The following is a 26,115-nucleotide window of genomic DNA, read 5'->3' on the forward strand; positions in this document are numbered from 1 at the left end:
GGCGGCGGGGCCCTGAAGGATGGGCCCTGGGGTCCCCCGTCTGACCAAACTGTTTACCGAAAGTGCCGAGACGGAATTCAGTTTGATGCATGCGGTATTGATCGACAGAATGCAACAAAATGTTCTGCTGTGAATCCATTTGATCTTAAGAAATGCTGACTGGGCTAGTCTGTCATTGCTCAATTTTCATTTGGACGTTTGTCGCAGGAAAAAAGCAGCACAGTCAACTGTGCGCGCTATTTTAATTAATATAAGTGCATCGTTTAAATAAATGCCATTCCAAATTAGGCGGACGAGCATAATGTTATTCTGGATGTCATATGAACTTGCTTACCCTAAATGTGCAGAGGCAGAGAGCTGAGTGGGGGGCTATGCAGAGCCGTGTGGAGAGAGGATGTGGACTAAACACTGTTTTGAGTGGTTATGTACACCAAACAAGTTGCTGTCAGACTGGGGATTTATGGGATGTCATTGGCGGAGGTCAGGTGTGGCTTTACCCTGGTGTTAGGAGGGTAGCGGGACTGACGTCTCTCTCTTCCTCTCTTTAACACAAATACACACACACGCACACACACACAAATACACACACGCACACACACACATGCACACACTTACACGCACACTCACACACACACAGGCATATTTCTCTCCCAGACAATCTGGTCTTCAGGGGAAGGCTCTGGCGCCTTGGGGGAATGTGCAGGACTGGAACAAAATCTTGAAAAACACTGAAGGTGTGAAAGGCAATTAGCGCTTGACTCGGAGGCGGGGAGAGGAGGTGCAGGAGGGGTTAGGAGGGCAGGCAAGGGGTCTAAAGTGGGACAAGTCTGAACGTGACACCGGGGGACTCCAGTCCCATAAAGACGGCTCTGTCTCCAGAGACGGTGAATACAGAGGTCACAGACTTATTTTAATGGATCTTATTTTTGGTAGACCAGTAATCAGGTTCTTGGAAAAGTGTTCATGTATGCGTCCGTATGTCAAAATGTGTGCTCGTTAAAAGGTATTAATATTGCGTATTGCAATTTAATTTTGCCTCCTAAAGAACACATCTGCAGTGATGGAGGACAGGAAAAACAGGGATGGGAAGGATTGTGAAAAAGATTCCCTCGTGTTAGGATGTTGGGAAGCATCAGAGTGTTTGTTTGGGAATGCTGGAGTGTAATTGAGCACTTGATCAGTGTTTTGATCTCTGGTCTGGCAGAGATATCCCTTGTTCGCTCTCTCTCTCCCCCTCAGTCTCTTTATCACTCTCTTCATCCCTCTCTCTCCCCTTCCCTCAAATGCTCTCACACTTACATCAAGGACCTTAGCCGACTTCAGAGAGCTGATCAATACCCACATCTGACACTCACTCGTCATGGCTAATCCAAGAGCTAGCAAAACCCCTCGACAAAATCAATTACAACCTAATTATGCTAGCGGCTTGTTTGCAGGCTTTTATCCTTGGCTTTGTGTGCTCGGTTGTGTTTTTTAATGTGTGTGAGAGTCTGCATACCGAGTCTGTGTGTGTGTGTGTGTGTGTGTGTGTGTGTGTGTGTGTGTGTGTATGTGTCTGTGTGTGTGTGTGTGTGTGTGTGTATGTGTGTGTGTGTGTGTGTGTGTTTTTGTGTGTGTGTGTGTGTGTGTGTGTGTGTGTGTGTGTGTGTGTGTCCTCCATTTGTATATCAGATGTCATTCATTTGGGACAGATGTCAGGATTTTGCCACTGTCTGTTGTGGTGGAGATATTAACAGTAATTGAGACAAAAATATGAATCTTGGGAATTGTAGTCTTTAGTGCCATAAACCTCCTTCATGGTTACCCGCAAGACATGGAATCCTAGTAAGCAGGAGGTCACCAGTAAAAGAAGTCTGCGAAAGGGGTTCAGTGTGCCAGTGCGCGCCGTCTGTGACTTAATTAGCCTGAGGGGCCGGGGGTTAGGCAGCAGGGGCCTCTAGAGGGCCAAGCAGGGGCACGGGGTCTAAAGATACCCCGCGTACCTGCAGGAGTGGTGGGCCACAAGGGGGGCAGAATTTGGGAAACTTCGGGGACACCTGTCTTACTCTGTCAGACGGGGAGGGCTGAGGGCAGTGTCAGGTTCTCAAGCAGACCTCCCTGCTCTCAGCCCCTCTCTCTCTAGCTCTCTCTCTCTCTCTCTCCCTCTCTCTAGCTCTCTCTCTCTCTTTCTCTCTACTGCACTCCCAATCTGCTGCAGGCTGCATAACTGCCGGCACCATGTCACTCCAAAAAAGCACCACTTGAGTGTGTGTGATGACAGACAAAGAGAGAAAGAAAAGAGGGGCAGAGAGAGGGAGGGAGAAGGGGTAGAGGGAAAGAAGGGGCAGAGTGGGCTTAAATGAGCTATGTTATGTCTTCATCCTCTGTCGGGTTCAGAGGCGAAGGCTTGAACACATGGCTAGAGCCATTCCGCTGACACAAGGCTGCGGAGTCTGACTCGGAGCGCCCGCGGCAAAGCATGATGGGAGACAGCGCTGCTGCTGCCACTGCTGTGCTTCATGGGAGATTTAGGGCAAGCGTTCAGCGGAGCTCTGTCTCGCCTCTGTCACGCATGTTGTGTGGACACAGATTTCTCCAAACTCCCCCATGAGAATGTGTGGGCATATGAATCAGTAGACTTCCTATCGTAAGTCAGTGTGAGATGCAGTCGGATTTTCTAAAAACCTGGAGCAAGACGCTGACACATTTTGTACATGTTTTTGCTCAATGTTTTAACACACATTTCTACCGCTGTGGCCTTCTATATGTTTTCGTCAGTCATTCAAAATGCATGTGTGATTTTGTAATACATAGTTTAATACCACGGGGGGCGAGGCAGTCTTCTCCCCCTGAGCTGTCAGCTTAGTTTGCAGAACATCAGGCAGAACATAATCCCCCCTGTCTCCCGTCTTCTGAAATGAGATGAGCTTTACGGTGCGCCCCTATCAGACAAGCAGACTGACTGTGTCATTAGAACAGCAGAACACAAGAACAAGGAGGTGTGGAAGGAAGAAAGGCAAAGAGGAGAGGAGAGGAGAGGAGAGGAGAGGAGAAGAGAGCAGGGGGTCAAGAGGAGGAGAGGAGATGAGGTGACAGGGAAGGAAAGGGAAGAGGAGGAAGGGGAGGAAGGAAATGGGGGAATGGAAATGATGGAGTGGAGAATAAAGGAGAGTATGAGAGAGATGGATGAGAAGAGAGACTGGAGAGGAGGGGGAAAGAGAAAAAGGGAGAAAAAAAGGAGAGGACTGAAGAAGAGAGGAGGAAGAGGAGAGACCAAAAGGGTATGGGGAGGGGAAGGAAGTGGAGAGAGGAGGATATGGGAGGATGAGGAGAATGTGATTAATGGGAGAGGGTTGGAGAGGAGAAGAGAGATATTTGAGGGTTAAATGAGTCCCTGTGGAGCCATACTGTTCAACCCTTTTCTGGAGTGGTCAGTCTTCTTAAATTTGTAACAAGAATGTGAAGACCCCCCCCCCCCCCCCCCCCCCCACACACACACACACACACACACACACACACACACACACACATATGCATGACTCACACACACACACACACATACAGACTTTGGCATTCCACGGAACAAACCAATGGGTATTTCTCTTACATAGTTCTGTCTGAGCTGAGGTGACAAGTGTGAAGTATATTTTTGGAAACTCTGGTCCGGTAGCCACAGAATGTGTGAGTTGATTCTAGGGAGCCAGGTGGGACTTGTCCAGGCCCTTGCAAGTCAGCCTCCATGTGTTTCTGAAGTGACACCCAAGAATGTGTGTTTGTTGTGGGAAAGGCAGCGGGGCAGTTAGCAGTTCAAAGGTCAAGCCAGCTCAAATTAGAGCAAATTTTTTGGTTTTGTCTACCACATATTTGTTCCATTGTTTTTGTCTTTCTTTCTTCTTTCTTTCTCTTCGCCTGTGTTCCTTTTTTGGTATTTTTACTGGAGTCTCGCCTCTTCCAACTTGGGAATCAGGGTTTCACAGTTTAGATCACATTTATGTCAGACATCCTTTCACATTTTAGATCACATTTATGTCAGACATCCTTTCAAACCCTTACTCTCTCTTGCTCTCCTTTCGAAAATCAATGTTTGTGCTTTCCTGTTTCATTTGATGGGATATTTTTTCCTCTAGTTCTCTCTTATTTCTTTCCTGGGGAAAATCCCCTGTGCTCTTGGTTATCACAATGCAGCAAACCTTGGCCCCTGCCAGGCCATACAGCCTTGGCTGTTTAATTTGGTGATTATTTTTTAAGGTTAGGGCCATGCTGCTAGGCCCCTGAGCTGTTCTCCTTAATAAAGGTTAGAAAAACAACCCTGAGCTGTCAGCTCTCGCAAAGCGTTGCTTATGGTTATCCACAGTTATGGAGCCAGCATCTACGTGATATTTACTGAAATGTAAAAGGTTAGGATTTAAGTAATACTCCAGCCATTTTCTCACTAAAAAGAATAAAGAAGGGGTTATCCTTTAGTCCTTCTGCCAAACAGAAAATAGTGACAATTAGCGAATAGGATGACAGGGAAGAAACACAGCTGTGTGTGTGTGTGTGTGTGTGTGTGTGTGTGTGTGTGGATGTTTGCTCTCTGAAAGTGGAATGCTTTCCTCTGGGTATATGACTGAAAAGGGAATAAACACCTCAGGTGATGTGGGGGTGGGGGTGAGAGGTCGTCAGTCTTGACTAATCGTTGACTTCCTGTGTCTCAGGTATGACTACATCGAGATCCACGACGGGAACTCGGAGTCGGCCGAACTGCTGGGGAAGCACTGCAGCAACATCGCCCCTCCACCCATCATCTCCTCCGGCCCCACCGTCTTCATCAAGTTTGTCTCCGACTACGCCCACCAGGGTGCCGGCTTCTCGCTGCGCTACGAGATCTACAAGACAGGTGAGCCAGTCAAGCAGGTTCAGCCACACAAGTCTACAGGCTGAGATAGACTGCAGACACAACACTGAATCTCAGACCTCTTAATGCAATCAGACACTAAATTGTGATTGGACATCATCTGCGTTTACCCAACAATACGTGCAGTAGTTAACACGCAAGCATTGACCACCACAATTTATATTGTGTAATACTTGTTAATGCTGATGCTAGTTCGAGTTCATGTTTTTCCGTTGGTCATATTAAGTAACCCGTTGACTAATGCAGAAACCTAAATGTACAGCATCAACTTCATGTCTATATTATGAGCTGGCAGACAGTTATGGTAGATGGCTTATAGGAGATCACCGCTGATCCCCATGGCTGGTCTTTGAGCGTAGAGTGTGGGGCTCTTAGATAATGACTTGGTGTTAAGGTGTTTAAATGGTGGATTTTAGCAGCACCTTAAAGCTGTTGAAAGCACACCTCAAACAGGTCAGCAGCTTGTTGTCCTTCTTGAAGAGAGACGGTGACCTGACGGAGAGAGACAGGGGTGCCTCAGGAGGCGCTGCGTGCACAGACACGACCGGGCCTCCCCCCTGACAGGAAACCCCTCTCCTCCTGCCTCCTCCTTCTTCCCTCCTGGAGGTCTGGGCGTTTATGTGTCAAGTGCTTCCTCCCCGCTGAGTGAGTGAGTGAGTCAGTGTCGGCCGGGGAGGAGGACCCACAAGGCGTCTTTCTGGGGCTCCTCGCTGTTCCTTACCAGTGCTCTCGCCACACACCTCTCCTTCTTCGTCTCTCTCCTCCGTCTTTCACCGGCATGGTGGAAGCCACACCGGCGGTCATGGTATGGACCCCGTTAGTGGAACGACCCCGTGCAACCTTCAGCGTCGCTCAACGCGGTGTTGGTCTGGGGGGGTGGGTCACGTGACCTTTGCCCTCTGGCAGGGCGGTTAGACACGCTCGGGGGAAAAACTAAAAGCTACCCGATGCCGCTCCGCACCGAATCCCAGACCAATTAAACATCAAGGGGGAGGCAGTGAAGAAAATAAACCGTGTAAAAAAGGAAAGAGGGAGGGGGAGAGACAAAAAGAGGGCGAGAGAGAGAGTGAGAGAGTGAGAGAGAGAGAAGGAAAACAAGTAACTCTTTTTATCCCTCAGAAAGCATGCCAGGAATGACCCTTTTAATTGGGCCCTGATACCCCCCCTCCCTTTGGGAAGGGTGGCAGTAAGGCGGCAGACTGCTGCTGATTAGATACAGAAAACACACACACACACACACACACATAAACACACGCACACACACACACACACACACACACACACTCACACACATAGAGCTTGCCATATTATTATATATAAAGTATTATGATACATTTCCATTGGAGCACTATCAGTGGTATTCAGTACCACTGGCATCTGGTAACATTCCAGTGTTTTATGGGCCCCTGACTGCTTATACGAGGCTGTGCTTTATAGTACAGTGGCACCAGGAGCATTGAGACTCACCTACAAGGCTAGACCTCCATAGACTAGACAATGGGGGAGAGCAGGTGTGCCTGATACAAACAGGACTAGACCACCATCCAGGTGTCTCATACACACACACACACACACACACACACACACACACACTCACACACACACACAGATATACACACAGAGAAGAAAAACACACACAAACACAGCCACACACACACACACACACACACACACACACCTCTGTCAAAACAGACCTCCTGCTGCGTGTACTGCCCTGCTCCGCACCTGAGACCTCGAGGGGGAAGTGATGTGAAAGGCGCCCCCCCCCCCCCCCCCCCCCCCCCTCTAAACAGCAGTCAGCCCTCGTGGGACACGCCCATGGCAAGCCTCTGCGCCGTGGCGACGCGTTACCAGGGACACCGCTGCTTAGCGCATAAATATGAGCCCCTGTGTGTGCGATACACTATCATTTCCCGCACAGACTGCGGGAGTGGGAATGCTGTTGCCATGGTTTTTAACAGGATCTTACCGGTCTTTCGGGGCTGCTAATAAAATAGCTGGTGTGTGGGTGTGTGCGTGTGCAGGGATATGCCGGATTGGCTCTGTTTGAGCGTGTGTGGGTGCATGAGTGCATGTAGTTAAGTCTCTGAGTATGTCAATGTGTGTGTGTGTGTGTGTGTGTGTGTGTGTGTGTGTGAAGTGCACATGTTAGGAACGTGATGTTCTCTTTTTTTTGTTGAGAAAGGTACATACAGCTCCCTATGCATCTTCCGCTAAGGTTGATGTTTATTTATACTGGTGGGCTGTTTGTCCGTGTGACTGTGTGTGTGTGTGTGTGTGTGTGTGTGTGTGTGTGTGTGTGTGTGTGTGTGTGTGTGTGTGTGTGTGTGTGTGTGTGCTGTTTGTCCGTGTTACTTTGCCAAGCCGCTGTCAGAGCCCCCCCTGTGTGAGGAGTTCCGTCATTCTGTTTATTCAGAACTCAGCAAAATCTGGATATGATTGTGATTGTGAACATGTGTGTGTGTGTGTGTGTGTGTGTGTGTGTGTGTGTGTGTGTGTGTGTGTGTGTGTGTGTGTGTGTGTGTGTGTGTGTGTGTGTGCGTGTGTGTATGAGTGGGTCTTTGTGAACAAGGGTGTGACAGGATGTGTCTTCATCTGTGTTTTAACAGAATTGTTTGTGCATATGTCATATTTTTTTATCTGTGTGTTTGTTGGGTTTGTTATGTTTGCGCATACATGTGTGTTAGCCTCCAGTATCTGCATAGTTGTGTGAGAGTGTGTGTGTGTGCATGTTTACATGTGGCTCTGATGCTGGTGTTGTTCCAAGGGATAGCATCTTGGGTAAACATGTTTCAGAGGAGGTGTCTCCGAGTGTTGGCCAAGCACAGGGACATTACATTCCCACTCCCTCCACTGGACAGGAAGTCAGGCCTCACCCTGGCCATTTCCCAGCTGCCTCCTCGTACCCTACTGGCCCCTGGGTAATGACTGAGTAACGCGCAAGTTCGGGTTATGCAAGGGGTTTTTAACGGTATACAGTGGTGTCCGAAGGACCTCAACCCACACGTAGACCTGACACATTGGCCGTGTCTTTTACCCCTTACTTTACGAAGTACACTGCAATACAGTGCATAGTACACACTAAGCACTTACATCTGTAGTGTGTTCTGTCGCTGTTTCAAGTGTTTCAAGTGCATAAGTGTAGTAGAGACGGCCAGTGACATGGGTAGTTTTCTGTAAAAGGGCCTTACGTCAATGGTGTCATTTCCCAGAGAAAAGACATTTCCCCCCCTATTCCCTCCAACAGTAAAGGGAACATGGGGATCACTTCCCCTTTTCATCCTGTGTCTGATGGAGCCTTTTCATAAGGAGAAGGGGGGAAGTAAGGGGGTGATAATTAAAAGCATTAAGAGATTTGACTTCTGACCTCCCATCCTCTCCCTGTGACCTCCAGGTCTCTCTCTGACTTCCCCTGGAGAGAGGAGAAAGGGAACTACCCCTACCCTCCTTCCTTCTTTTCCCCCTCCCTGGAAAAACTCTCCCTTCTCCCCATTTACCCTCAGATCACGGAGCGAGAGAGAAAACGAGAGAGAGGGTCCTGACTCTGTTTTTCTCCCTCTACTCTTGTTGCCCCCCCACCCCCACCCCTCGCCCCTCTTTTTGCCCCAGTTTAGTCACGCTACAGATTAACCCCTTCCACCTCACACACACATAGACACACTCACGAAAGTCACGTGGGCTGCTGACGCTGTTGCCAGGGTTACAGCAGGAAGACTTCCTGGCGAGCCGCCCCGTGGACCCTATCGCCTCAGGAAGAGCGGCAGCAGCCAATTAGGGCCGGATCTCCCCGTCGCCCCTGGCGATGGTGGTCCTGCCCCCCCACCTGTGGCCACACGGTCTGGGGGCATCCTGTGCTGCAGGCCTCAGGAATTTATTGCCGCTCCATCCCTCCTTCCCTCTCTCTTTTGACTGGCCTCTCCATCCCTCCTTCCCTCTCTCTTTTGACTGGCCACTCCATCCCTCCTTCCCTCTCTCTTTTGACTGGCCACCCCATCCCTCGTTCCCTCTCTCTTTTGACTGGCCACCCCATCCCTCGTTCCCTCTCTCTTTTGACTGGCCACTTTATCCCTCGTTCCCTCTCCTTCCCCCCTGTTCACTCACTCATTCTTTCTCTCCCTAGCTCGTTTATTACTCTTTTCATTTCTCTTTACACCCCTTCTTATGGGTTTGTCTATTACTCTCATTAATCCCCCTTTGTCCCTCAGGACCCTCCTCATCTTAAGAACATTGACAGAACATTGCTTTCCGCTGCATTACACAAAAAGCTCACGCTGTTGATTGGGGTTGTTTACTTCTAGTTATGATGTGCACATTAACATTACCAGCTGTGTTAATGGGCCAGTATGAATGTGTGGAGTGTGCTTTAGTGTTATAGTGTGCAGGTATTTTAATAGAGTTGTATGTATGAGTTTTGTAGCTTTCTGTTTTGTATGCTCCAGCAGTAGGCTTCAGTGTGACTTTGCGTTTGGTGCCATTCGTGTTGTTTTTGTTTTTAGCTTGTGTAATATGCGGTGGGCTAGCATTCTAGTGTGCAGGGAGGGGGATGAGTCAGTTGGGTACAGTGTTTGTGAGGCAACAAGAAGTGTGTCACGCTCCAGTTTACTGTAAACACAGTGACTGGAGAGGGTCAATTCAGTTCTCATGTCACTCACAAAGTTCATTCAAGAATCTCTCTGTTCTTCTTTCATGGCCAAGAAATATTTTGTTTTCCTCAGGGCTGTTTTATATTACAATGAGGTTATGACTTTAACCAAGGTCTCGATTAATTTGCCTCAGCGGTGCTAATATGTTTTCAATTGGAAATGTCGGCAATTAATTTTGTACAATGCCACATCCTGGATTATTTTTCCGTTGCAGACGTGTCGGAGGCTTTGTTAAGTAAACGGAAGTCGATGGTTATTCATTGTTATAGCCTTTGAATTATTCAGGAAGTGCAGCCGTGGTGCTATGTGTGGCATTCCATGCCAGACCAGAGGCTCAGGAATGTTGTTTTTGTTGTAAGGTTTCTTGGCAGTTGTTGTTGTTGACTATTCCTGTTGTTGTTGTTCTCGTTGTTGTTTCCCTAGCCCCCAAGGTGCACAGATGTTGTAATCATATTGGCTGCTGCTGTTATGGATGTAGAATGTGTATGTGTGTGTGTGTGTGTATGTGTGTGTGTGAGAGAGAGAGAGAAAAAGAGAGGGAGAGAGAGAGAGGTGATGTTCACTAGACTCTTACAAACGCGGGGCTGCTCTATGGCTGACTGACTGGTGCTAATGACAGACGACTGCAGACATGGAGGGATGTGGAGCGGAGAAGAGGGGAGCAGAGAGAGGGGGATGAATAGGAGAGGGTGGAGGGATGGAGGGAGCAAACGCGCAAAGGTGGCAAACAGAAAACACAGAACCCAGACAGACGTCCCGAGAAGAGATGGAACGCGTGGGGAAGAAGAGAGGGTGGTGGGGGTGGGGGTGGGGGTGAGGGTGAGGGTGAGGGTGTGGGGGTAAGGGGTGGGGGGCTAAGTGCCCGGGGCGAGTGGTGATGCGTGAGAGGTCCGGACGTCTCGCTTGCACTTTTACCCAGCAACCCGAGCTGCCGTAACCCCGCCCACCTCGCGCCAAATGGCTGCGTGTGGTAAAATGTGCTCGCCATACGTGGAGAGAAGAAGAGGAGGAGGAGGAAGATGATGAAGAGTAGGGTTGTTTTTGGCGTGTTCATAAACATGAACTAATGAGGGTTAACAAAAGGAGGGAAGGACTCACTCATGCATACACAGCCCCCTGTCTCAGAAACACACACACACACACATTCACACACACACACCCACACACACACACACACACACACACACACACACACACACACACACACACACACACACAGTCACACACACACACACACACAGTAGCATGTATAGAGAGGCCAGCGCGTGTAATCCGCCATATATGGGCTAATGCAAGCAAACCTTGACAGACAAGCCCACGTTAATTTCACAGCATACTGTATATAGATAGATCCCTTAAGCCAGGTACAGCAAGTGAGCCCAACATGGCAAACTCACACACACTCTTACTCATCAGTTCATTCATTATCCACACACTCTTACCGGCCTACTACAGCGGAACAAACATGGACGGCCCGATGAGCAGGCGTCTGGCTGCATGCTATCCGAGATAAACACCCACATTAAGTCGCGCACGACACCTCTTATCAAGAGCAATACACCTGTGCTACCTCTCTTACTTCTATAAACGGACAAACGCACGCTTTTTTTATTATATAGGTACATTTGTAGGAATGTTTCTAGCTATGTGTGTTTGGTTTTGTGCCAATTAGGTCTGTGTGGATGCATATGGGATTGTCAATGTAGTCCCACAATGTAGTCTTTGTGTGAAGAAGATGCGAAATCTATGTATAGAACTGTGCATATGTTTTGCAAGAAGCATTGATATGGGTATTGGTATGGGTGATGTATGGGTAATGTATAGGTGGTTCGTGTCACATAAACCCGTGTATGTATGGATACATGTGCATAAGAGTGTGGGAGGGGGCCTGGTCCTGTGGGGGCTCATGCGTGTCTTGCTCCATCCAAGACGCATAGCAACAGGGTCACGGCGACGGTCACTAAGGCTGGCCTGGAGGCCCTGTCTCTTTATATAGTATTCTGGGTAATCCCCCTCCTCTCTATGACCAGGGGCAGCGCACTGCTGGAGACTGTGCTAGCCTACAGAGAGACTGGGCCCCATCGGCCATGTTGCTGTGTGTGGGTATGTGTTGGTGTGTCTGGGTGTGTCTGGGTATGTGTTGGGATGGTATGCATTTGTACATAAGTGTGTGTTCGTTTAATGTAAATGCCTGATTTTAGAGTGTTTTGAGTATTTGTATTACTAGTGTGTTTCTGAGTGGTTTAGCATATTTATATATCTGTGTATCAGAATATGTTTTCCTGTGTGTGTGTGTGTGTGTGTGTGTGTGTGTGTGTGTGTGTGTGTGTGTGTGTGTGTGTGTGTGTGTGTGTGTGTAGCACTCAGGCTGTTTGTGAATGGTGGAGTCTGATCTGAATGTGGTCACAGCTGGCGGAGGCTTAATTATTGAAGAGAGGGGAGACCAGTGCAGAGCCATCAGGCCATGCTGTGCTCTGATTGGTTGGCCTGCTTGTTGTGTCACTGCCCTTGACACTGTGCTACTAGTCAGGCCAGACTCAGCCTCCTGGTGCCTGTCCATATGCATCCTATCAAACATTCCTCTGTCTCCTCTCCCTCTCTCTCTCTCTCTCTCTCTCTCTATCTCTTTCCCTCTGTGTTTCTCTCTTTACCTCATAAATACTTATATGAACATCCACAGTACATCCAAAAACTGGATTAGACTATGACATGCCGGGCCAGCACACACACACACACACACGCACACAGACAAACGCACACACACACACACACACACACACACACACACACACACACACACACACACACAGGCACACAACCTTTCACCCTTTTCATAAATGTCTTTCTTCTCTCTTTTTCATTGTGTCTTTCCCTCAGAAACCTCACCCACATTTTCAGTTTGTGATTGTGTGTAAGTGTGTGTGCGCTTCAGGATGTGTATGTGTTTATGCTTGTGTGGGCGATCCCTCTCCCACACACACTGAAGAGCGAGAGGAAGGCCCTCTGGCATCACACTCTACATTGAGAGAGAGCAAGAGAGAGAGAGAGAGAGAGAAAAAGAGAAAAAGGTAGAGAGAGAAAGAGAGAGCGAGAGAAAAACACCCAGTGATGGAAAAGAGCAGCAATGAGCAGAAAAAGGAAAATATAGAGAAAAAGTGATTGTGAGAAAAAGAAAGTACAAAAAAGACATAGTATTGATAGTCAGTGTAAGAGATAGGGGAGAGGGAGAGAGAATAAATGAGTTTGAGATGGGGAGATAGAGAAAAGGAGGGAGGGAGAAAGATAATGTGTGCGTTTGAGAAAAAGAAAGAGTAAGCGTGTGCATTTGAGTGAGTGAGTGAGTGAGTGAGTGCAAGAGAGAGAGGGATCATAACCTGCATTATGGGGGTGCTGTTTTCACCTCCCCTCCATCATTGATGTGCACTGCTTCTCACACGCGGTGACTCAGGACCTCTGCCTCACTCCTGCAAGGCATGCTGGGTTGTTTGCAGGGCCCTGCATCTGTCGGAGCTGAAGGTGAGCGCTGTGGGGCGCATAAATCTGCATACGGAATGAGCCCAGGGAGACCCCCACCACCACCCTCCTCTTCACCAAGCTCTGATTGTTTGTTTGGCAGTTTCCTCCTTCTCCTCGTTTATTTCCCGGACTCTTTATCTATCCTGCTCACTCACTCTCCATCTCTCTCTCTATCCCTCTCTGTCAGACCCGGTGTGTCTTGTCCACCAACGCTACTGAGTTGCACTCATTCTTTCACTCCTTCTCTCCCTTTCTCTCACTCTTTTGGTCCTTTTTGGATTGTATACTCTGGATTTTTCTCTCTCTCGCTCACCTTTCTCTCTCTTTCTCTCTCTCTCTGCTTTGTTTATTTATTTATATTTATGTATTTTCTTCTTGTTTTGGTTCTGCCTCTCTTCCAACTGGCTCTGTACACAGGGAGCGTGCAGCTCTGTGTGCTGACTGGCAGCTGGGTGACAAACAAGAACAACAGCATGAAATGTGCATTAGAACAGAGAGGAGGACTGAAGCTGGCATACTCTCTGTCTTTAAAGGGGAAATATGGGATTGACTAGCTGTCAGCTAGCGAGCTAAATTATTTCATACTTCCCATCCCAAGCAGATTGGGGCAGTCAGTGTGTTGCTACGTTTGTACACGCCTACCTCCTTTCTCTGTACAGAAGTGAAGAAAAAGTTTTGGAGAGGCTGAACGCTACATGTAGCATTAAAGCATTTATATAATGCGAAGATTGAAAGACATCTAGGCTACCATTATTGTCTCCATCATCATCAGTTTGATATTTATGCATATTTTCCAGAAACTCAATTAAGGCAGACAGACCCCTGTAGCTCTTAATTTCAGCACTCAAGTGTTTGAGCTAGCTGCTAGTCTAACCATTAATGTTAACCAGTGAGCTTGCTACTGAGCTACTTGTTGAGGTTAACTTCAAGATAGCCGTGCTTACTTGTGTCCATTTCTTAAATTTAATCCTGTGCCCTGAAAATGTACTGAGGCTCTGTTCACAAAAGGAGCATTCCTTTTCTCCACACAGTGCATATGCGTTTTTGACGTTACGTGAACATTTCCTCACATTCTGTTGCAATTTGTAATTCATTTTTGAATGCTTTAAACTGAAATTCTTACTGATAGCACCTTTAACACACACACAGACACACACACACACACACACATACAAACACTCTGTCCCTACCCAGTAGTCATACCCACCCACGCGCTTCCTTGCACCACACCATCACACACATACTACCATGCTGTCACCATCCCACCCACTCCCCTCACAACCACAGCTTAGCAGCCAACCAACTGCCTGTTGTGTTTGTGTGTCTCTGTGTGTGGTTGTCCGTGTGTGTGTGTCCGTGTCCATGCATACGTGCGTGTGCAACTTAAAGCTGACGCTTAAGGTCAGCCTCTTCCTAGTCAGTGAAAGGTTGAAAGGTGGTTTTGTGGTTGAGAGCTAGTGTTTGCATCGAAAACACACTGGGGACAATAGGACGCGTTAGGCTGTGTACGTGTTGTGTATGTTTATGTGTTTATAAGACCCTTTTTAACTGAACACTGTGGGTGTGTATGAGATTGTGTGCCTGCTTATCAAGTTTTACAGCTCCCTCTATATTTGAAAAGTTTGTTGGGAAAAACAGTTATCTCCTTCGTCATGAATTCTCATAAATCATGGTTTTTTTATTGTCCATTCTCGTTAATATCAATCAAACTGCAGCTGGGCTGCTTTGATTAAGTACAAATGTATAAATTCTACTTAATCAAACAACCCAACTGGAGTTTGATTGATTTTACCTGGAATGCTCATGATTTATGAAAATTCATAAAAATGTAGGTATCTTGTTTTGCACATGAGCATATTTATAATGTGTTTGTTAATATGTCTAGGTACATTTTGTGCTTATGAATATGCATTTATAATGTGTGTGTTTATATGTCTAGGTGTATTTTGTGCATACAGATATGCATTTATAATGTGTGTGTTTATATAGCTAAGTGCATTTTGTGCTTATGGATACACATTTATAATGTGTGTGTTTATATGTCTAAGTGTATTTTGAGCTTATGGATATGCATTTATAATGTGTGTGTTATATGCCAAAGTGTATTTTGTGCTTATGGATATGCATTTTGTTATGAGTTAATGATTGACCGTTTCCTCTTTCTTCTGTGCACTCTCTCTTCTTCTCCAGGAGCAGAGTATTGTTTCCGGAACTTCACCAGTCTTTCGGGGGTTATCGAGTCCCCGGGCTTCCCTGACAAATACCCCCACAACCTGGAGTGCTCCTTCATCATCATCTCCCCCCCTCGCATGGAGGTCACCCTTACCTTCCTGACCTTTGACCTGGAGAATGACCCCCTGCTTCTGAACGAGGGAGAATGCAAGTACGACTGGCTGGATGTGTGGGACGGGCTGCCTCAGGGTGAGCTTCCAGAACCTTCTGTCGGTGATCATTTGACAGAGGAGGACACAAGGACTGTATTGTGTCCCTCCACCCTCTGTCTTCTGCTTTCCCCTCTGTCTTTGTTCTTCTCTGACTTCCCTCCTATATCCTTCTCCTGTCTTTCTCTTACCCTTGGGCAGTTGACCCCTCACACACACACACACACACACACACACACACACACACACACACAAAGGTTGATTCTGCTCTGAGAGTTGTTCCTTTAGGAGAGTGTCTGAGGTGTGTGCCAATTCAAAAGTAAACAGTAATTTAAAGAGTGAAATAAACCGAAAAGCCTAAAACTATTACCTTTCTGTATGCCAACAAAAGACCTTGGTTCTGCATGACAACTCCTCTTAACACATCAAATATGTGTGCTCAACCTCGACCAACATGACCCAAATGTTTGCTCAAGGTAATTAGCCTGGTGTCTTGTCCTAAAAAGGTCCTAAACTGGAGCATTTCCCAGTGCAGAAACACTCATTTGGAGGAATTGTTTCAGGTGACGTCCGCCCCCTACCCCTCGTTTTTAAAAATAGTCCTGCTGATAACTCATGAGGCGCTGCACAAGGCTGGGTAAGGAGAGACAGCTCACCCGCCCGAGGAGTTAGCCTCCGTCACCCCTGGACCCGCACGGCTCTCAGAGACGATGCACCGACTGCCCATCAACATGACATCACCAAACATCATGTAACATCCTTACATAAGGAGATAATTAAAGACTGTATGGATGTGACATCCCCATTGGCTAGGTGTGTTGAGGTCAACCAAAGCAAGGGATGAGACATAAAGACAAAGATTATAAAACTCACACCTCAAAATAATTATTTAGTTAACTCGCTCACTTTGACACAAATGAAGAAAATTATTCTTCGATAAGAAAAAAATTAGAATTTACAGGTTGATGAGAAGCACCATAAAAACCTTCACTGTCTACGTCAGAGGTATTTCCTTCCTGTTTGAAACTAGGGGCTGATGGAATGTGTGTCAGGCAATTAACTAACAGATGTAGTGTGTGTAGAAGTAGTAGTCATAAAGATACCTAAAATTACAACAAAAACAAAAACATTGCATTTAATAACATTGCCTTTGTTAACCAATGAATGATGCCTATTGGCAAGCCAGGCGCAGCAATGGGAATAATTCATCCCCTTTCTGCTCCATTTATCCTCATAACGGGAGACTCAGACAGCCTGTGTTTACAAACAGACATCTAGGAATCATAGAGAAAGAGAGAGATGGAGGGAGGGAGGGAAGGAGGGGGGGCAAAGACCACTGAATATCTGAGCGACAGTGGCTGGCGCTCGAGGAAAACGCCTTGAAACGCGCCCCTGCAGAGGGATCGTGGGATTGCGGCTCGGCGCATTGGCGCATCATGAGACCACGTCATGCATGCACACACAAACACCCACAGCTCAGACGCATTAAATCACATCAGTTACAGCGGACTTCCTTCTGTGCCTCAGACTGGAGGATCCCCAGCTCAGACTGATCTCTGGCCTGTTGGTAATCGGCCAAACATCTGTGCCGCGGCCTGCAGTGGTCTGGTCAGGGGTCAGAGGCTGATAATGAGTCTGATGCTAAAGCTGCAGACGGCTGCCGACTGAAGTACATAATCTGCTCCTACTGCTACAGTTACAGGGCTGTGCTGTGTGTGTGTGTGTGTATCTCTGTGTGTGTGTGTGTGTGTGTGTGTGTGTGTGTGTGTGTGTGTGTTTGTGTGTGTGTGTGTGTGTGCGTGTGCGTGTTTGATACTATATCTCTACCTCTCTCTACCTGTCATTCTATCTATTGAATATGCTTTATATGTGTGTTTACATATGTATTTGATTATGGTATGTTTTTTGCTTCGATTTGTGTGATTTTATTCAGGCATTATTCAAGTGTGTGCCTGTGAGCGTCTTCGTGGAACAGTGAGCCAGTGCACGAATTGCAGTGTATGTCTTTGTACTAAAAACGTGTGTGTGTGTGTGTGTGTGTGTGTGTGTGTGTGTGTGTTTGTGTGTGTGTTTGCACCTGCAGTGGGACCCCTGATAGGGCGTTACTGTGGCACTAAGATCCCACCGGAGATCCAATCCTCCACAGGCCTGCTCTCCCTCACCTTCCACACTGACATGGCCGTGGCCAAAGACGGCTTTTCCGCCCGCTACAACATGACCTACCGGGAGGTCAGCGACAGTGAGTAGCCCTCCCTCTGTCTCTCTTCCTCTGTTCCCCTTCTCTATCACTGTCTTTGTGTCTGTGTGTGTCTGTGTGTGTGTGTGTGTGTGTGTGTGTGTTCGTGTGTGTGTGTGTGTGCGTGTGCAAGTGTGTGTCTGTTTGTCATCCTATCTGTGGTCTTCTCAATGTGTGGCTTTCTCTCTTTTCCCCCCTTTTTGTCTCTCTTCCTCCTTTTCTCCGTCTCGTCCTGTCACTTCCTTTCTCAGGCTCAGCAGGTAGTAGCTTCTCTCCGTTTCTGCCCGTAAATCTATCCCCCCATCTCATCTCTCCGTCTCTTTGGTTCTGTGTCTTTGTCTTTGTCGTCTCCGTGTTCTTTGTTGTGTGTGTGTGTGTTTTTTTTTTTGTAGTTATCTGTTTCATGTTGTGCTGTGGTAACATGAAGGGCGGATCATCCTTTTGATCAGGCGAGCGTGTTTACTAGATTACTAAATGACAAGGACCTCTGGTGTTTAATGACTTTGTGTGTATGTGTGTGTGTGTGTGTGTGTGTGTGTGTGTGTGTGTGTGTGTGCGAATGTGTGTGTGTGTTATATTATCTCCCTCCGCTTTCTCTCGCTCTGTCTCCTCCTCTCCTCCCTTCTTCTACATTTCCTCCTACCCCTCCTCCTCCCTGCTCTCCTCCTACTCTCTCTCTCTCTCTCACTGTTCTTCCCCTTCTCTCTCTCCCAGCTGCCTTTCACTGCAGTAATCCCTTTGGCTTGGAGTCAGGGCGCATCTCTGATGACCAGATCACGGCCTCGTCCTCTTTCTACGATGGACGCTGGTCGCCCCGCCAAGCTCGCCTCAATAACGACGACAATGCCTGGACTCCCAACGAAGACAGCAACAAGGAGTACATACAGGTGAGGACACACAAACACACACACACATGTGTGCATACACACAAACACATACACATGTGCGCACACACATACACGCACACACAATCATGTATGGAAGTGGAATCTGATAAAATGATGAGTATGAAAACAGTGGGGAAAAAACCGCATATACACACATAAGCACAGTCATGGTTGGATGGTTTGCATTATTTGCTAGATATATGCACAACAAGAGAAGGATGAACTTATGGATGAACAGCTCGTTAACCTTTTAGTTTTATCGCCAAGGTAGACATACAATCATGCAAACATGGCCTTGACCTCCATACACACGCACACGCACACGCACACGCACACGCACACGCACACGCACACGCACACGCACACACACACACACACACACACACACACCCACACACACACACACACACACACACACACACACACACACAGACATACACAGACATCCCAACAGGCACACCCCCAAATCCCCATGAATGGGCTCATGGCAGAGTGCTGGCGTTGCTCTGCTCGGTGCTTTGTGTCGGTGGAGCGGGCTGATGATGCGTGCAGCTCCTCGCCGGCGGTAACCGCGGGTGATTGATGAGGGGGGTCCTACGGAATCCAGAGTTAGCAACCGTCGGACGTGTTATTGATCTCCCAGCTCTATCTCTTTCTCTCTTTCTCTCTCACTCCCTCTCTCCATCTCTACTCCTCCTCTCTCCTCCCCCCTCTCTCATCTTTCTCCTATTTCTCTGCTTATCACTCTCCCTCTTCTCTTTCCCTCTCTCCTCCATTCTCTATCTCCCCCCCCTCATCTGTCCCCTCTCTCCCTGGGCCCGAGCCTGACAGCACTCCTCTTGTGCGGGTGACTGATGACCCTGGCTTCAGGTTTATAGATATGACAGAGAGGACAATCTGCTGCACGCGTGAGACCCTTTCAGCCCTCCCTCCCACTCCTGCGCCTGGATCAGACCTGACTAATGGAGCGCAGAGAAGCCTCTGTCTGTCTTGCGCTTATGACTACTATTGGGGTGAAGTGAGGACAGGGACGGGGGAATTGAGGGGGACGCCTCAGAAAAAAAAGATGGCAGCTACAGCTACTGTCTCTTCTGTGGGATGCTGCAGTAACAAGTCCCATCCCACACATACGACCGCTGAGTTGCACGTCCACACACACACACACACACACACACACACACACAACACACACACACACACACACACACACACACACACACACACACACACACACAAATATCTACCAATGTGATATTTGCTCACTGCTGAAAGAGACATGGGCACATATGACCGCTGAGTTGCACGTCCACACACACACACACACACACACACACAACACACACACACACACACACACACACACACACACACACACACACACACACACACACACACACACACACACACACACACACACACACACACACACACACACACACACACACACACACACACACACACACACACACATATACGCTGAGATTCATGTCCACGTCATTAAGCTATGTGATATGCAACATATCAGGAGTGAGCATCCTCAAGTACTTGAAGAGTTTCAGCACACACATTGGTGAAGCAAGATTGCTCATCATACAATGCATTTATTCCGTAAACTATAACATTTCTGTTCCGTTCTGCTCTGCAGTCTTTAGCTAGGACAACTAATTAAGCTAATCAATGCCCTTGTAAACACAAAAATAGTTGGCTTGGTTGTGCTTATGCATCCCCTGAATGAATTAAAAATGAATTAAAAATGAAATACAAATAAAATGGATTATTCCTCTCATTCCTAACCTCTCATTCATTCTTAGAGGACTGAATATAGAGTTTTGTTTCCTCCAATCCAAGTAACTTAAGTGAGTTGGTTCACTTTTTCGACCTGTGGTCCCTACCAGAGGTTAAGGCATCGCTAGCCAATAAAGCAATGCATGCTTAATCAGTGCCACAGCTCTGAGGGAGATTGATAATGCCTTGAGTGTGCTGATCAGCATGATAGTCAGGATCCCAGGCATCGATGTGTGTGTGTGTGTGAGTGTGTGTGTGTATCCCAGGCATCGATCCGCCACTGAACACGAAGCAGAAGGTCATCGCTGACATGCATTCATTTGTCTCCAATCATCTCTCTCTCCTACAGTCTGTTTATACTTCCACTCCTGTATGTTCATCCCTCCCTCCCTCCCTCCCTCCCTCTCTGCAACCTCTCTGTCTTTGCTCTCTCTCTCTCTTTCTATGTCACTAATTCTTCTCTGCCTCTCTGTCTCCGTTAGGTGGACCTCCATTTCCTCAAGGTACTGACTGGCATTACCACACAGGGGGCCATCTCCAAGGAGACGCAGAAGTCCTACTACGTCTCCACCTTTAAGCTGGAGGTCAGCACCAACGGGGAGGACTGGATGGTGTACCGCCATGGCAAGAACCACAAGGTAAGAAACCCCAAACAGTTACGGTCAATTAGAGACATGGTCTACTTTCACAGCTTGTGGTCAACAAAAAAAGACTGGTGAAGGCAGTTTGTTTAGTTTATTTCTCATATAAATTTCTATGGAAAAGTACACTCTCAATATGGTGGGTTTAATTCTGGTGGAAAGTTCAAGTAAGTGTGTTGAAGTCTCGACAAATAAATCCATTTAAACCATAGAAGACCAGAGAAGCATATAACTCTGTAGAAAGCTTTAGAGCTCATTATCGCCCTTTTTACTTGACGGCAACTTGATATTGAGGGGAGTTTTTCTCTCGACAGTTTGGCTCAGCGGTGAGAAGAGAAAGGCCATGACTCATGCCAGGCTTTATCTAAGCAAAACCCTCCAAATCTATCTCACAACTTCCTTCCAGTTGTCAGCTGGTGATAATTAAAAGCAAAAAACAACATGGCATGTTCCCCAGTCTCTGGGGCCAGAATCAGGAGTTTAATTACATAGTCAAGCGTCTACTGATCGAGAGTGAGCAGCCAGCCAGCCCAGGAGCTGGGAGACAGCGAACACGAAGCCTCCCACCAATTACACCCCATTAACTGGGGCTTGACAGGTGAGGAAGGAGAGCTAGTGTTAGCGGTTAGCACCGGGGCTGGAGAAGGAAGACATAAAGGTGCTGTCAAGGGAAGACAGCACAGTGGGCCTAATTGCCCTGACCCCCATCAAAGGGGGAGGGGGTGGCACCTGGACGACCACAGATAGCTGTGTTTGAGGGCCTCTGGGGGCCGTAGAGATGGCCTCTCCCAAACAACCACCCCACCCTTGTGTGCCCTCACTCCTGGCTGCTACTGGAAGGAGAATGGGGAAAGTGTCAGTGGAGCAGAAGAGAGGGATGGTTGCCTGCCAGTGAGGAACAATCAGCCCCTTTGTGCTCTCTTATCTGGCACTGTCATTCATCATGCCTGTGTACTACCGGCTATAAACACACCTGTGTGACCGGTCACACACGCACTATCCCCCACTCTCTCACTCATTCACATACCGACACACACACACACACACACACACACACACACACACACACACACACACACACACACACACACACACACACACTCACACACACATACACACACACCTGGACCAGTAAACACCCAGAGCGTGGGAGAAATTATCAGAATCACTGTGTGTGTGTGTGTGTGTGTGTGTGTGTGTGTGTGTGTGTGTGTGTGTGTGTGTGTGTGTGTGTGTGTGTGTGTGTGTGTCTGTGTGTGTGTGTGTGTGTGTGTGTGTCTGTCACGGCGATCGCTGAGAGATTTACTCCAGCTCCATTCACGCTCTCTGCCTCCTCCGTGGTTAACACACATCGAGCTCAAGACAAGCAGCAGCGCTTCACCTCACATTACCGATGCGGAGACGGAGAGGCCATACGTCGACCTTATCAAGAAGAGAGATGGGCGCTATCAAGATTTAAATATCTGCCACGCATTCCAATACCCACCGCATCATAAATGCATGAGGTCGGGCTATTTAAAATATAACCGACTCCAGCCCAATTTCCCTCTGCAGTAGAGTGCCATCATTTCAAGTCATTGTGAAAGTTTAGAAAGATGAAATTCAGTACCCTGTGAGCTGTTGAGACTGTTCCGGATTTCCCCCGATGTGGGGCTGGATTCATGACATAATAATTTGCTCTGTAGTAGACTAGGGAGAGAAAGGGCTGTGTCTGAGGACCAACAGCTGTCGCGTGCCCGGTTTGTGTGAGCTGACGAGGAGAGGTGCTTATTTCGGGAGAGCATCCGAGCCACGTCGAGGGCTGCTGCGGCAGGAAGTGAGAGGAAATGGGGAGAAACATCAGCTGTAAATACGGCCTCGCAGGCCGACGGTGGCGATGCCGGTGGGCAGCAGGGCAGCAGCAGCAGCAGGAGGTCGATGGCTCGTGCCGCAGTGTTGCCAGAGTGCTAATGCGCGCTACAGCTGCTGGTGACGGTGGTAGTGGTTGTGGCCTGGCTGTTTATGCCACGTCGCTTTCATTTTTAACCCCCGTGTCTTGATTTATGGAGGTCCACTCCGTGTAGCTCCATGGGGGGTTGTGCTCTGTGTGTGTGTGTGTGTGTGTGTGTGTGTGTGTGTGTGTATTCGTGCCCACTAATCCCACAGCGAAAGTGCCGCTGCCAATGTTTAATCGTAAGCCCTGAAAGATGCTTATGTGCGGTTTAACCCCTCAAATCTCCGGGGAGCACCTGCTGATAACGGACAGGGGGGATTTACCTTGCGATTGTCGTTTTCATGGGATGAGGTTTGATTAAAAGCTTAGACCCAGCATCTGAGGGGTTATCCTGATGCGTCTATGCCCTGCATCAACACATACAACAGACCAATTATAGGCAATGAGAGCAGGTAAGTCTAGAATATTCTAGAGCCCTGGCCACTGTGGCACCACAGAACCTTATATAAGAATTGCTTTGTGTTCTATTTCAGTTTGGGCCCAGTAGTGCTCCTCAACTGGAATACAAGTGCATGAATGGATTTAGAGTCTGCACCATCACTATCAAAGCACCATCAGTCAATCAATTTCCTAATCACCTAGTCAATACTTGGGTGGTAGAGAGTGGATTGACAAGTGAAGGTTTTTGATTCATCTCCAAAGGCAATGCCTGTTTGTTCAAAGTGTTCTTTTTATCAACGCATTAATACTAGATATACAGTAATACTAGAAGGTAGAAGTATTGCAACAAGAAACTCCCTTATATCTGTTCCGAATAGAATCTGTGGATCTTGCTTTTTCCTTATGATAGAGGGCCGGCCAGAACTGGTCAGTTTTCTCAAGAATGATCTTTTTTGATCTTTTTATTCAAGGTCCATTTATAAATGGTCCTTAAGAAATCGTTTTATACAAAGGCATACAGTATGTTCATAAATCACTAGAAGGATGTTTCCTTTTCACCAGGTGTTTAAATGATCCACTAACATACGTACATCATTGCTTCATCACTTCATTGCTTTAAAGGCTGTGATCAGTTCGGCTGGCACCGCAACCTTGGGCAAAACTCATTCCAGCAAAGCTTATTAGACTCAGTTAGTGCTCTAGGGCGGCTTAATCATCTCACCTGAATAAGGCCTTAACCCCATTGGTCTTGCTATTCTTGGCTGTAGCGCTCGCTAACGTAGCTGCCTAATGAGCACATTGTCTGCTAGCATTCACGTCTCTGATGGCACCTTGTGTTGGATAGAGGATTCTCAGGTGGTGTGCAGGAGAAATAGCATGCATGGTGTTTGTGTGTGTGTGTGTGTGTGGAGGGGGAGGGGGGGGGGGTGTAAGGGTTGAGAAGGGGGGATGGAGAGAGTTCTTTAGCTTTGGAGGTTAGTGACGCATCATTGTGACAGAGAGCTGGCATCAGCTGATTCCTGCGAGCTGGAAAAGCTCTTCCCACCCCCACCCCCCCGACCACCCTTGTGTGACAATGCTGTGCTGCTATTCCGGATGCACTCTGTTTACTGCTAAGGAGTGCCTGATTGTTCAAACTTGCATGAGCCGTTTGACTGGACACAGAAACAAACACTCTAAAGCGCTCTCCTTCTCTTGCTGGCATATGCCTCACATCCCTGATGGCTGATTCACACGCACTCATACGCAATCAATAACACTCACAGAGCACACACACACACACACACACACACACACACACGTGCAGGTCCATCCACACACACTCAGATTGCAGCCACACTTTTCAATGAGCAATGGAGTGAGCGGGTGGACCCCGCAGGCCAACAGAAAGCAGTCACACATCCTGTTTTTTGGCCGTAAATCCATCCTAGTTCTGACCTGCAGTAAATCTGTCAGGGCCGCACAGAGAAGGAGCTGAGAGAAACAGCACACAAAGCAGTTTAGGCACATCAGTCAGCCTGCCGGAGGAATGAGAGAGAGAGAGAGAGAGAGAGAGAGAGAGAGAGAGAGAGTGAGAGAGAGAGAGAGAGAGAGAGAGAGAGAGAGAGCGAGAGAGTGATGGGCTGTTGTGCAGTGAAGGGTGAGGAGGGTGGTGGCTGTGTGTCATATTTTACTGCAGGTGACAGGAAGCCCATGAGAGGGGATAGAGAGAGAGAGAGGGGATAGGGAGGAGAAGTGGGGGCATTGTTTAGAGACAAGAAGCTACAGTAACACACACAGACACACACACACACACACGCATACATTCAAATAAGCACTAGCTCATTAGATCTTGCACAGCCAGATAAACAACCTGACCAACCTGACAGACACACAGGCACATAACGAGAGGGTGACTCTCTCATTTAAGTCCAGTGTACGTCTTAATACACACACACACATACCCACACGAGTGCATTCACACAAACATAATCTCATCCAATCTTCTTCAGTCAGACAGACAACCAGACTGACACACACACACACACACACACACACACACACACACACACACACACACACACACACACACACACACACACACAAACACACAAACACACAAACACACAAACACACAAAACACACAGACACAAACACATACTCTCTCCAGGCCGTCTCCCTCCTGCTGAAGAAAGTGCTGGAGGCTGGAGTCTTGCCAACTGGAACCAGCTCCTACTGTCAACATCTTCATCTGGACATGACTAGAGAGGAGGGAGAGAGAAGGGGGGGGGGGGGGGGGAGAGAGAGAAGGAAATGGGAAGAGACAGAGACAGAAAGAGAGAGAGAGAGTGAGAGTGTGAGAGAGAGAAAGAGTAAGAGAAAGAGAAAGAGAGAGAGAGTAATGTCTTGAACAGAGCCGAGCAGTAATCCCTGTGGTGCCATCAGTTTCAAGGAAAATATAGAAAAGTGCCAAGAACTCTGAGAGAGACTGAGAAGAAGACACAGCGACAGAGAGAGAGAGAGAGATAGAGAGAGAGAGAGAGAGAGAGAGAGAGAGAGAGAGGGAAGTGGTTCATGCAATAATGTTTCTTGCTCCAACTTCTCTACTCTAACGTTCTTTCATCTCCCTCTGGTTCGCTCTCCACTCTCTTCACCTCTCTCCCACCATCTTCTCTCTCTCTTCTCCTCTTTTACCATTTCCTCTCCTGTCCTCCACTCTCCTCTCCTCTCATTCTTTTCTGTTTTCTTCTCTTCTCCTCGTCTCTCCCCCTCTATCCATTCAGTCCACCTACGAGTT

At 47.8% G+C, this 26,115-nt stretch overlaps 1 protein-coding gene across 2 annotated transcripts in view; it reads left to right on the forward strand.

The window, feature by feature from the left end:
* LOC308363112 (neuropilin-2-like) overlaps positions 1-26,115 on the forward strand; it is a gene marked incomplete at its 3' end in the record, with an annotated part of 67,797 nt that overhangs the window by 14,007 nt on the left and 27,675 nt on the right. For both annotated transcript variants that reach the window (XM_080835887.1, XM_080835888.1), the window contains exons 3-7: positions 4,677-4,858; positions 15,226-15,456; positions 17,500-17,655; positions 18,367-18,539; positions 20,807-20,962. In XM_080835887.1, coding sequence (XP_080692013.1) covers positions 4,677-4,858; positions 15,226-15,456; positions 17,500-17,655; positions 18,367-18,539; positions 20,807-20,962 — 898 coding nt within the window. The remainder of the gene's footprint in view (positions 1-4,676; positions 4,859-15,225; positions 15,457-17,499; positions 17,656-18,366; positions 18,540-20,806; positions 20,963-26,115) is intronic.

Source organism: Sprattus sprattus (assembly GCF_963457725.1).
Source record: "Sprattus sprattus genome assembly, chromosome: 3".
NCBI classification, from domain to species: Eukaryota; Metazoa; Chordata; class Actinopteri; order Clupeiformes; family Clupeidae; genus Sprattus; species Sprattus sprattus.